Raw genomic sequence first — 14000 nt, forward strand, 5'->3', positions numbered from 1 at the left:
CATAACCCAGTAACCCCACCCAACACTAAGCGCAATTTTGGACACTAAGGGCAATTTAGCATGGCCAATCCACCTAACCTGCACATCTTTGGACTGTGGGAGGAAACCGGAGAACCCAGAGGAAACCCACGTACACACTGGGAGAACGTGCAGACTCCGCACAGACAGTGACCCAAGCTGGGAATCGAACCTAGGACCCTGAAGCTGTGAAGCAATTGTGCTAACCACTATGCTACCGTGCTGCCCTAATGATCAAAGATAGTACTGCTGAAATGAATGGTACAAAATTATTAGAAATACTTTTGTCTGATGTGAATGCAGTTTCTGCAGCATTTTTGGGTCTCAAAGAAATGGGGGAAGATAGGCAGGCACAATTATCCATCAGAGGGGAAGGTTCTATTTTCCAAGTAAATACATTGCTTGTCCTGTTACAAAAAAGGAGTGGGGGGCTAATAGCTATATGCAAATACCTCCAAACTCCATTTCAATCAATCTTGTGTCTCACATAATTCAGAAAATCTATCATGCATAAGGATAAACTGTAATATGATTGAAAATATCTGTTGTTCACTGTTCAATCCAGCCAAGAAAGAAATCCAATGAACTATGCACCAATGTGTCAGTTTCACATCACCCTGATGGGGTTAATGTGATTAAGTACTGCCTTACTATTGACATAACAGACTACCTATGGTACCTACCTCTCTGTTCAAATGCACACTTGTATATAGGCCTCTTGATAGTTGGTGAGGCTATCTGGACTTTTGTTTTACCTAGCCTGTATCTTTAGGGACTGTGGGGTGTCGCTGAACCCCAAACTGTTAGGATACAGTACAAAGTCTTACAACACCAGATTAAAGTCCAACAGGTTTGTTTCGGTGTCACTAGCTTTCGGAGCGCTGCTCCTTCCTCAGGTGAATGAAGAGGTCTGTTCCAGAAACATATATATAGACAAATTCAAAGATGCCAAACAATGCTTGGAATGCGACCATTAGCAGGTGATTAAATATTTAATCACCTGTAAATATTTAATCACCTGCTAATGGTCGCATTCCAAGCATTGTTTGGCATCTTTGAATTTGTCTATATATATGTTTCTGGAACAGACCTCTTCATTCACCTGAGGAAGGAGCAGCGCTCCGAAAGCTAGTGACATCGAAACAAACCTGTTGGACTTTAACCTGGTGTTGTAAGATTTCGTACTGTGCTCACCCCAGTCCAACGCCGGCATCTCCACATCATGTTAGGATGCAGGCAGAGTTTTGGATGAGCTCAATTTTATATAGGGTGAGCTGGTCCTCATTAAAAGACTGATTTATCCAAGCTTGGTGACTTGATTTTATTTTGTAACCTTTTGAAGAGCAGTTGAATATACAAAGGAGGTTCTTGCTGAATTTTGAGAGTCTGGGCTTTTTCATGTGCAACTTGTCCATGTGTAACAACTTGAACATTAATTCAGATCCCTATCTTATTACAGCATATACAAACTGTTTTGTCTTTGTTTCGTGATCCGCTGTAAGTCATTGGCTAATTGAAATGTGTTGCTGCATAAATAGTGTTCCAAAATCCTACTGGTTTGAAACCAATTGATAATACAGGATTTTATTTGTGTAATTTTTAAGTTAACTTTTGTGTTTACAAAATGATGTTCCTTCAAAACTAGTTTTATCCAATCTGATGCTAGGATCTTGTGTGGCTGCCTGGGTTCAAACACCTTTGTAAGTGGAACCATTTTTCACGGGGTGGGAGTGGAAATGTGACCTTTCTCAAAAATAAAAGTCATTTAAGTTCCACTTTTGAAAACACAAAAATATAATTTTAAATCTGCCAGTGGAATCCAACCTGTGACACAATGTCAGTTTCATAATTGATCAGCGCTTCTGCATTGAATAACATTACCTGGCAACGCATGCTGATGTGAGTGTCGACTTTGGTGAGGCAAAGGATGTGTCCTTAGAAGTGTGGTGTCAAACTGAACCGAAACAGTTTGTTTTTAAGTATTAATGCATGGTAAGCAATATTGCAGCAGCAAAAATGACCTAGGAAAATACCTGAGTTAATAATACCACAAAGGAAGGCAAAATTTTATTTTAAATTTTAAGTGTTTTTGCAAGAGCCAAGGTTCAGCCCACTGAAGGTGGATACGGCATTGCTCTATATGCTAACTGCTGAATGTAGTGATGTCTATTATTGTTAAACATTTCTGAATTTTGAGAATAAAATCTTTCCTTGCTTGACTTTATTGTTAGCTTTTTCTGGTTAATGCCGTGTGAGCCGTTGCTCTCTTAATCTTTGCACTAGCAACTACTATAAGCTGTTAATAATTATGTTGTCTTGCCCTTTTTAGGTTCATTTCATCATGGATAGTGAGGAAAGCCCAGAACCAGCAGTTGCGGAAGAAAAAGTTGTGTATTGGAAAGAACTGGCTCTGAAATATAAGAAAAGGTTGGTGCTGTTTGCATGTATTAGATTTCATCTAATTTTATATCTGTCTTGATTGTTGCACTGTACAGTGAAATGATGCTTCTTGCCTGGCTTGTAACTTCTCAAGTGCACAATAGGTAAGCAGTGGTGCATCTTTTGTGCAGAGTTGGCTGTTTTCTGGACTCTCTTAACTGTTCCAGAGACTTGAAATGTCTCATTCAGTACTTTAGCAACAATTACTGAGGAAAATGTTGAAGAACTTTATAAGCTCTGTGACCAAAACAATTGATTGTTATTTGTGAAAGAGTTATATGGAGACAGTGGTCCATTTTACTGAATTTAGTATTATATTGCCTCTGGGCTAATTATGCCCATTAGCCTGTTTTTGAGAAAGGAAATCTTTTTGACTTTGGTTTGGTGTTTTCTTTTAGTATCTAGATATTTTTCTGGCCATCATTTTGACACTCTACATTGGAGGTTCAGTGGAGGTTCACTAAATTGATCCTGGACGGAGCAGGTTCTCTTCTGAGGATAGGTTGGAAAGGCTGGGCTTATTTCCACTCGAGTTTAGAAAAATGAAGGGTGACTTGATTGAAGTATATGAGATCCTGAATGGTATTGGCAAGATGGACAGTGAAAGGGTGTTTCCTCTTGTGGATGAATCATGAATAGGGGGGCACTATTTTAAAATTAGACTTTTGCCTTATTAGACAGATGAAAGGAATCTTTTGTCTGAGGGTTGTGCGACTTTGGAACTCTTGTCTCAGAAGGTGGTGGAAGTGAGATCACTGAGTAATAAAGGTGGATAGATTCTTGTTGAGCATGAAAATCAAAGGTTCACGCGGACAAATGGGGAATATGGAACTCAACACTAACAGATCTGCCATGATCTTATTGAATGGTGGAGAAGGCTTGAGGGGCTGAATGCCCTACTTCTCCTATTTTGTATGTTCGTATGATTGCCTACTGTTTTATTATTCCCCACTTCACATTCACCACTAACAGCTGATATTGAATCAAGAAGGAAAATATTTGCACATGTAAGACCATAAAACATAGGCCCCATCGAGTCTGCTCTGCCATTCAATCATGGCTGATATTTTTCTCATCCCCATTCTGCCTTCTCCCTATGACCCCTGATCCCCTTATTAATCAAGAACCTATCTATCTCAGTCTTAAAGACACTGATTTGGCCTCCACAGCCTTCTGCGGCAAAGAGTTCCACAGATTCATCATCCTCTGGCTGAAGAAATTCCTCCTCATCTCGGTTTTAAAGGATCGTCCCTTTCATCTGAGATGTGTCCTCTGCTTCTAGTTTTTCCTACAAGTGGAAACATCCTCTCCACGTCCACTCTATCCAGGCCTCGCAGTATCCTGTAAGCTTCAATATCCCAGGGAAAATGAATATCAAATGTAATATTTATAGGTTTCTAATTTCTGTCTACAGTAGTACATTGTTAAACCACATTTGCAGCAGACATCAGCTTTGAGCCACATCTATGCAGTTTGTTTGGGTAGGTGGAAAACATTTTGGGGATGGTTCAAATCTGGTTGGCTGATTTACAGAGTGTGGCATGATTCAGCCTAGGACTGAAAACTAGATAGAAATCAAGGTTGAAGGAAAGTAGTTGGGATACCCATTGGGAGACCTGGCGTTGCACATTTAAGTGAAGAGCAGGCATGTGTTTGAAATTATTATATTCATGAGAAAAATGGCAAAAAGGTGTGTAGGATCTCTGTTGAAATTGCAGACTGGAAGAGTTGGAACCTTACTTCTGAGACTTGAATCTTGCAGAGTAAGTAGGTAGAATGAGCATCAAAGACTGAAGTGCAATCTTTACTTGGGGATTAGGTGTACGGTCGCTTCACAACCTGTTTCATCAGTAGGTGCATCGTTGCCTGGGACATCTGGAGGTGAAAGTTGAATTTTTGTATCTGGTTTACTCAGTATATTATGTCCCTTGATGGAACAGTTATACAAATTACATGGGAGTCACAATACTGCTGTATGATTTGTTGTGTAAGTGGTACATGGAGTTTAAATATGTATGAAAACATCCCTTGTTGCTTTCATGGCAAGATTCACCCGAGTTTGGTTCTTGGAGGAACTTTCTTTTTACACTGCCTTCAGGATCATGTTAAGTTATGTGGCTATGGCACGTCAATGCGTTTTTGGAACACCCGAGTTATCAGTTTATGTTGCACGGCTGCTATTGAATTTGAATGGATTCTTCTGAATACTTATTGCTGCTTATTGGGAACTCATCGCATCCAGAATTTATTTTTCTCTCTTCGTGAGTTTTGAAACTTTATTTAACAAGTGTAACGATTTCAATGTTATTTAAAGAATAACAAATTGAATTATGATTGTTAATTTAAAAACTGATCATAAAAGCCAATGGTAAATAAATAAATGTAACTTCATTGACTTGATGAAGCAGCCTTTGCCACAGGCTAGTTTTCAATGTATTCAGTTATACAGTTGTGCCTGTTTTGTTACAACTCATTTCATTGCAATTCCTTTTTTTTTCATAAGTAACCAATTCAAATTTAGAGTACCCAATTCTTTTTTTCCCAATTAAGGGGCAATTTAGCGTGGCCAATTCACCCACCCGTTTTGGGTTGTGGGGATGAGACCCATGTAGACATGGGGAGAATGAGCAAACTACATTATTTGAGAAAGGATGTGGTGGCATTGGAAGCAGTTCAGAGGAGGTTTACCAGATTGATTCCGGGGATGTTGATTTGTTTGATTGATTTTCCACCTGAAAGTGTAAGGTGCGCTATGAAATTTAGGCAAATAAAGGTTGCTAAACATCAGATCTACTTTGACTTTTGCTCCTTCTACTTTTTAGAAATTCCCAATTGATCGCAATTTGTGAATTTGCCCCAAGTGGTTGCAGTTAAGTGGGTTCTATAGTACGTTCAGTGACTTAGTAGTACAGAACCTGAGTATCGCTGAAAATAGACATATTGCTAAAGCTTTTCTGCTTGCACTCATCAGGACAAACGCAAGAATGTCATTTAAAACAAACACAACAATGTATGGTACAGAGGAAAAGGGCGCTGGTTGGTTGGCGCACTGACTCTGGCTGAAGAGTTGCCATGGAGTAAACAATGGGGAACTATGGGTCCCCAAGCTATTTGTTAATTCAAACAGATGCAAGGCTTGAACATATTCCTTTTCCTTGCAGAGAACAGATCCCTGCTTATGAATGGATGTCATTTCGACAAGCCTAAATGAGCTATGTGACAAACTTGATTGATTATCTCAACTGGCTGTTAGCATAGCTATTAACGCACTCCAGATTGTTCAAGTGCTGTTCAGTTGCAGAATCCCATCTAACAGTAGATGTTTTATTTTGCCTTTTGCAAGCACAGGCTGGTTGAGTACAGTCTATTGCAACCGAAGAAACATGCTGTTTGATTTGATCAGTCATTGGGACATACGCCTACTTACCTGACATCACACTGGCACTGAAATTCATGTTCAACAGAACATATTTTTGGACTGATGGCAGCACCTATTTGTGGAATGTACTACTTGAGTAGCCACTGCATAGTGGCAGTGTGAAATGACTTGCTTAACCTTCAAATTTTTCAGATGCCTTTCCTTTCCAGTGTAATTTGAGGTAGACCGGACACATTTCAGGCTCATGTATCAGCCTTGGGCCCATTTTTGAGTTTGTGTAATACACAGCAGACAGTGATCTGATCAGGATAGCCACTGCCCCACAACACGTCTTTGGGCTCTATTCCTGCATCAAGCTTGCAAGTTGAGCAAATGGCTGGGATTGATTTACAGGATTGCTGATATGACCGAAAGGTAGGTAGGAAAGTAAGTTGTGAGGAGGACATGAGGCTACAAAAGGATATGGATGGGTCAGATAAATGGGAAAAGATCTGGCAAATGGGAGTATAATGTGGGGAAAATGTGAGGTTGTCCATTTTGAGAGGACGAATAAAAAAACATTCTCTAAATGGTGAGGGATTGCAGAGCTCTGAGATGCAGAGGGATCTAGGTGTCCTTGTGCATGAATTGCAAAAGATTAGTCTGCAGGTTCAGTAAGTAACTAGCAAAGCTAATAGAATATTATCGTAGATTGAAAGTGGAATTAAATACAAAAGTAGTGAGGTTATGCTTCAGATAGGGCATTGGTGAGACCACATCTGGAGTACTGTGTCTGGTATTAGTCTCTTTATTTAAGGGAAGCTATAAATGCATTGGAAGCAGTTTGCAGAAGATTTACTCGATTAGTATCTGGAATGGGTGGGTTATTTTATGAGGAAAGGCTGGACAGGTTAGGCTTGTATCTGCTGGAGTTTAGAACAATTCAAGGTGACTTGATTCAAGCATACAAGATCCTGAGGGGACTTGACAAGATGGAGGTGGAAATGTTTCTTCTTGTGGGAGAATCTAAAACAAGGGACCACTGTTAAAATATAAAGGATCGTCCGTTTAAGACAATGAGGAAAAATAATTTCTGAGGGTTGAGACTGGAAATTCCTTTCCTCAAAAGGGGTTAAGACAGAGAGAGTCTTTGAATATCAAGGCAGAAGTAGATAGATTCTTAATAAGCAAGAGGGTAAAAGATTATCAGGGGTAGGCAGGAATGTGAATTTGAGGTTAAAATTAGATCAGCCATGATCTTATTGAATGGCGTAGCAGGCTTGAGGTGCCAAGTGGCCTATGCCTGCTCCTAATTCAATATGTCCATATATAGTGCATGGAAACATATGAATCTCAATGTGTATATTACCCAGTTACAGTAGACTTCCAGTATACAGTAGTGGAAAACCCATTAGTGGCTTTCTCAGGGGATGCATAAATCTGCTAATTTCAAAAGTGAATTTGAGCATGTATGTATCATCTACGTATTTGAAATGTGCATGGGGTAGAAGGTTGGGGCTCATTCCATCAAAAACGTGTTTCTCACGGAAACTGACACAGATGTTAGCAAATGTTGGACCTAGAGGGGATCCTGTGATTACACCATCCGTTTGGACATGCCATCGTATCATTAAAACTGAACTCTAGCCATTTGCTCACTGCGCATAGAAGTAAAGCACAAACTCATGAATAGGCCATAGGCTTTTGGACCTGATAAATGCTCAGTTGACCTCAAATTACCCTGGAAAGACAAAGTATCTCAAAACTTTAAATGAAGGTCAAGGCTGCCATTTTATGCTGCCACTGCAGTGCCTACTTAAGTGGTATGTTCTACTAACAGGATGATGCATCAGTCCAAAGCTATGTTCACACAATTGAGCAACATGGTGTATGAATTTTGGTGCCTATACAATGCCAGGTGCATAGGCCATGTGTCCCAGTGATATGTTGGTTGAATCAAACAGCATATTCCTTTGGTTGTTCAAAATAGGAATTTACACTAGCAGTCCACGCTTGCAAAACCCAAACCAGAACATCTACCATCAGATGTGATTTAATGATTGGGCAATACTTGCTGAACAATCCTCAATGCACTAATAACTACACTGACAACCAATTCAGTATAATCAGTCGAGCTCATAATGTGGATCATTACACTTGCTGGAAGTGACATTCATCATACGCAGAGACCTGTTCTCTACAAACAATAGGAATATGTTCAAACCCTGTGTAAATTAGACAGGAGCTTGGGGAGCCCATAGTTCATTGTTGCTTTCTCCATGGCAATGTCATGGAGCAAAGTTTTTACAGTACTGAAAGAGGCCCATCATGTCTGCACCAGCCATCAAGCACCTATTTACTCTAATTCCATTTTCCAGCACTTGGCCTATAGCCTTGTATGCAATGGCATTTCAAGTGCTCATCTAAGTACTACTTAAATATTCCCACCTCTCCCACCCTTTAAGGCTGAGAGTTCCAGATTCCCACCATCCTCTGGATCAAACTTGACGTGCCAACCAACCAGCACGCTTTTCTCTTGTAGTATAAATTGTTGTGATAGTTTGAAATTTGGCATTCTTCCGATTGTCCTGTTGAGTTCAAGGCAAAAATCGTCAGTGTCTTATCGTTTTTATTTGACAATGCCCTACTGAATTTTTTTTTTTTTTGATTTGTCAGATTTTTATTCAAGCTGTGTCAACTCTTGAGTTTTCTAGGTTGACATTTTTGAGTATATTTGCAAGACACAAATGAGATAACTGGTTTGCCTAGTATCGTTGTCTCCTTATTTATTTTATCTGTGAGCCACACCAACCTACATCGTTCCACAGAATATGTACTGGTGGAGTTTGGCTTTTGATTCTATTTCTGGAAAGGTGTGACTGTTCTTTGTTCTGCTTACTGGCGCATGGAACCCGCTGTGATCAAATCACATGATTTGGATAGGAACTATATCAGATTTTATTTTACTGCACAGTATGTGGAAATGCTGTATTTTGTCAGTATTGAACCAAAGTGCATTTAGAAAAAAAGTTCAAAATTCTAATGCTGCTTTTTCTGAATGTAAGATATTTGCTATTAAACTGACAAAATTGTGATACAACACAATTTGCTTCCAAGAGTATTCTATTTTTAACTAAGAGTGCCAGAAGCTCGACTGTTGCTAAGTATGGTTGAGCTATTGTTTGGTTAATTGTGAATGTTTCCTGACTGTTTCTACATCATCCGGGCTTTGACCCATTTTGTGGCTTCCTTTTAGTTTGAAAGAACTCAATTAATTTATTGCTGAAATGGTGACCAGGGCCTTGCTGCCATTGTAATTGATATCAAGCTAATTTTACACTCTGAGAGACCTAGTTAATGCCTCTAAAATCTGAAACTTGGAGCTGTCAGCCAGTTTTAGGCAAAGTGTGAAGTTGTTGTACCCTTAAGACCAGGTTCCAGAAAGATCTATTTTTAGCCTATTGCTGTTTCTTCAGACACAATAGACCGACAACCTAAAAATGAGTCCCACAGAAGTTCAAATTAAACAGCCAGAAAATGGTTACAGCACCAAAAGAGTCATTTGATTCATGGAGCCCATGTCCTGTACAAGCTCAATCCAGCTGGTCTGCAATAAGACTAGAGATCCACGGTGTTGCTGAAGCATTTTTATAGACCTGGGTTATAAGTGATTCTACTGTGTGTTCTCTTCAAGTCAACACAAACTGAAAGATAGTATAACCTGTCCGTAAGAACTTTGTAGTGTTCAATGTAAGAAGCCATGTGTGAGGTAAACAATTAGATCTTTCTGTGTAGCTCTTCCTCTTTGTTTAAGATCTGAATGCTTTATTAGTGGCTGCAAAACTGATCCATGTAACTAATTGTTGCATTTCAAGAGGTGGGTTGAAGAGGTGGGTGTGTGAAACAATCATAGGGCATATACTATCATGTCAAAATATTCCACTTCAGCGTTGTATGATAAACTTCCTGGTTCCACCTGCAAAGTTGTCACAGCAATGCTAATTAAGTTGGTTTATTTTCTAAAAATTAACAGTTAACATTATTGTCTAATTAAGCAATTTTTCTAATGGCCCAGCTCCCACCCTACCTCTGCAGCGCCTGTGTCAAATGGCATACTACAGCTGCTGTATTGGTGGAAGATCCTTCAGCCTTAATTTACAAAACTCTTCTTAAATTTAATCACCTTACTACCTGTTTTTAAAAGTTTACTCCAAATCTTTTTAACTTTGCTTACAGTCATTTCTCTTGTATCTTCTGTTGCTGCTTGACATCATACCCTCTTTTAGGAACATAGCGTTTAAGAGAAGGAGAAAGGATTCAGCCCTTCGAGCCTGCTCCACCAAAAAATAAGATCAATGTTGATCTGGCTGTGCGTCCGCTCCATTTTGCTGTCTTCCTCCCCCACCCACCCCTCTCTTGCCTATTAAGCATCTGTCTAACTGCCTCCACTGCTTTCTGTGGAAGAGAATTCTACATACTAACGACCCTATGAGAAAAAGATTCTCCTCCGTCTTTAATAGTAGACCTCTTCTCCTTTAACTGTATCCTCTGTAATGCATGAGATATTTTTCAACATTAAATGACAATCCAAGAAACATTGAGTGCTAATTTATAATAATTATTCAACCAATGAAATTGGTCCAAGAATTTGCATCTTCGAGACCGATGCCGTCTCATTTTAATTTTAGCTGAAAATCTATTCCTGCAAAGTTGTACAATGCTTCAGCTGAAGGCCATGTTTTCACCTCAAATTAGCATAAAGCAAATTCCAGGTGGAAAATTTATATTATGGGTCATTTTTAAAGCATATTTATTTTTATTAATAATTGCAGTTAAACATTATCTGGACTAGTATATTTCATAACTTAGTCTGTTGTCTTTACTGCTCATTTTGAATATATTTTTACATTTTAAATTAACATTAGGTGCAGTTCCTTATTTTCTATCCTTTGTTCAAATTGCTTGAAGTGACACATTTTTGTGGCTTTAGCTGTAATGTAGTCACATGAACCATGTGATAACATGCATGATTTGTGCAATCAACTTGGGTAACATTTTGTTTAACTGACCTCAGCTAGCTAACACAGCGAAGTTCAGTTTATGCACTAATGACACAAGTTTTTCTTTCCCACTTCTGCTGTGTATAATGAGCTCTTATACTACAAATTCCAGAATTTCAGCAAACTACAAATGATGATTACTTGGCTCTGATGCAACTACATAGCCAGCGGCAAAAAACGTTTAATTTTGAATTGCTCATTACCCAGCACCGCACCCCCCCAACCACAAGATCTCCCCTCACTGAAAATTCAAACCTCGCAATATGATGTCACGTTGAGATTTACAACTGCTTGTTAAAAACGTGATTCAGTCAAGGAGATCTCTTTGGTGGCACAAAGGTAAGTATAGCCCACTGGGGGGAGGGACATGTCCGGGCAGTGCTGTATGGCACTTCCCTGCAGCAGCCCCTTGGCACATGTTGGCACTGCCATGTTGGCGCAGTTCCAGGAGCAGGCCTTGTGGGAGCCCTATTGGTGGGGGGGGGGGGGAATCTTGTAGGTACAGTAAGGGGAAGTGGTTGCGGTGGGGAGAACGCCAGCGATATTTTTTTCTTTAAAGAGGCTCAAGATCTGGAGCGAAAACTGGTCTGTGCAGCTGGAGAGCGAGATGCTGGTTTTCAAATATGGAAAGATTCCGCTTAGTGTCAAATATATCTTTATTAATATTGCTCTTGTTATGCCACGTGGGATGTTTTGCTTCAGCGAAGATCGTATAGAAATAGATTATTGCTATGGTTTCAGAGTTTGGTGCAGAATGTTTGCACAGACGTTTTTTAGATCTGAAAGTTGGTTGACTGGTTACCATTTCTTTTTCAGAATGGTATATTAGATGAAAATGAGGGGAGTGCCAGCCAAGAGAACATGGTTCAGAATTAATCTTCCAGATTATGCTGGATAAATTTGAAATATTAATTAATGGATGCCAATTTTTTTCCCCCCATTTTCAAATCTATTTTTGTTAGAATATCACCAAGAGATGCATTTTTCTTGGTGTGCATGATTAACTAGCTGTAGACGGCGTTCAAACCAATGGTGTAATTTACTGCCAGAATAATATAGAAAATGGTGTTGATTTGCCATTCCTTCCATTTTTTATCTTTTTGATTGAGGGATTCAGGAGTTATTGGCTAGCAACGCTTCCTTTCATTTTCAAACTGAACTGTTTTTTTGTGTAACATAGAAAATAGGAACTAGAGTGGGCCAATCGTCCCTTCGAGCCTGCTCCACCATTCAACACCAAACAACAGCGCTCTCCCCATAGCCCTTGACATCACATATGGATCATATGGATAATAAAAGTTTGCCAGACTTTTATTTAATGACCGGGTGGATGATTCCAGTGTATGGCAAGATAATCTAGAGCTAAGGTAGAAAGACGGAGGGTGGGGTAAAATCTACCTCTGCTTTGATCTACAGTAGCAGATTAATGCTGGCTACTGGCGTTCACTTCCCTCAAGATATCTGTGAGAAGCCAGCAGGCATAGTTAGATCATTAGATATCATCTAAAAGCTTCGCCACATAAGGCTGCAAAACGGGCAGTTATGGTATTTGTAGAATGCTGTTTCTAAGTCACTTAATTGTTGATATTCCAGCTGTCTGCTTCTGCCAACTGGACTGTCAGACATGCTGACACCGCTGATGTGTTTACACTGGGAACAGTCTGTGTGACGTAGGTACACCCACAGTCCTCTTGGGAAGTGCCAGGATTTGTCCCAGTTACAGTGAAGGAACAGCGATATAGTTTCAGGTCAGGGTTGTGTGCGAGTTGAAGGTGAACTTGCAGGCGCTGGTGCTCGTGTTCGCCTGCTGCCTTTGTTCTTGTGGGCGATAGAAGCTGCGGGTTTGAAGAAGTCCTGTCACGTTGCTGCAGTACATCTTGTAGAATAAATAATGCCTAACTGCTATCCTTCTTCACATCACTCAGCTTGGACACCGTTGGGAATTGCATCTAAAATGTTATTGTTTTATGGCTAGATCCATGCCAGCACCGTCAGGAGTAAATTGTCCAGTCTGCTACCATTTCTGTATTAACTGACTAGCACAATATTGCATTTGAAAATGTTTTTAATCTATGCTGCTAAAAATGAAACTGCAGAAACTCTTTTGTGACCTGTTTGAACCTCTTATTCAGCTTTCAGGAAACCCGTGAAGAGCTGGAAGAATTCCAGGAGGGAAGCAGGGAGCTTGAAGCCGAGTTGGAAGCACAGTTGGAGCAGGCCGAACACCGAAACAGAGATTTAGTATCTGACAACCAAAGACTAAAATTGGATTTGGAGTTATTAAAGGTACATGATTGCTGAATATCTGATTTCTTTTTTCAACAGCTTAATGTTAGGATGGCCTCTAGATTATCACTTGTACAAACATTTAAAATGAAGCTGGGTTGTAATATTTGCCATTCCATAGAGTGATTATAAAACACCAATAAATACTTTTTTAGGTCTACTTTTGAACATAAGAACCAAGTGTGCCCAGTCAGTGTTGTGCAAAGCATTGTACTTGCAAAGCATTGTGCTTGATCTCCCTGTGACATGATGCACAAAATTACTTTCTTGTTTTTCAGTCTTTCCTTTTATTATTTTCTGCACTCAACACCACCGGTTACACGGATTCTCTCCTCACCGAAAAATGTATTTTTTGAGCGATTTCCTTTCACCTTTTGTTCACCTCTTCTCCTGTTTTATGTGGTTTTACCAAACTTTGTCTAAACATATGATGGCAGCTGCTGGCACTTGAGCTGTGATTCCTTTCTGCTTCTTATCCAGTCATGCTGTTTGCTCGATCACACTCCTTATTAATATCACTTCCCACTCCATACCTTTGTGAAAAATGTGGTCCTGTTGAAGCTGTGGAGTCAGCAAAGCCCACTGCAGGCCATGCTAGTGATAGTTGGTCCAATGTTGGAGGTGATAAAAGAAAGAGCTACACCACAGATAATCGGATTGAAAAAGAAAGAGCAACTTGTTCTCTGTGTATGCAAGCTGACTACCAAAAAACGTTGCCCTCTCGCCACTCTTTGCACTGTATTTTTTTAGGACCAGTTGGCTTGTTCATTCAATTTTATTAATCACATTGCTGTTGAAAATAGTTACATCTGCTGGAAGAAGATGCAACTGTTTAGTGG

At 39.7% G+C, this 14000-nt stretch overlaps 1 protein-coding gene across 4 annotated transcripts in view; it reads left to right on the forward strand.

The window, feature by feature from the left end:
* The window catches only part of LOC140395440 (nuclear distribution protein nudE-like 1), a 56524-nt gene that overhangs the window by 24462 nt on the left and 18062 nt on the right, over positions 1–14000 (forward strand). For all 4 annotated transcript variants that reach the window (XM_072483192.1, XM_072483193.1, XM_072483191.1 and 1 more), the window contains exons 2-3: positions 2348–2445; positions 13008–13161. In XM_072483192.1, coding sequence (XP_072339293.1) covers positions 2360–2445; positions 13008–13161 — 240 coding nt within the window. In that variant the 5' untranslated portion in view covers positions 2348–2359. The remainder of the gene's footprint in view (positions 1–2347; positions 2446–13007; positions 13162–14000) is intronic.

This window comes from Scyliorhinus torazame, chromosome 18, assembly GCF_047496885.1.
Source record: "Scyliorhinus torazame isolate Kashiwa2021f chromosome 18, sScyTor2.1, whole genome shotgun sequence".
Taxonomy (NCBI): Eukaryota; Metazoa; Chordata; class Chondrichthyes; order Carcharhiniformes; family Scyliorhinidae; genus Scyliorhinus; species Scyliorhinus torazame.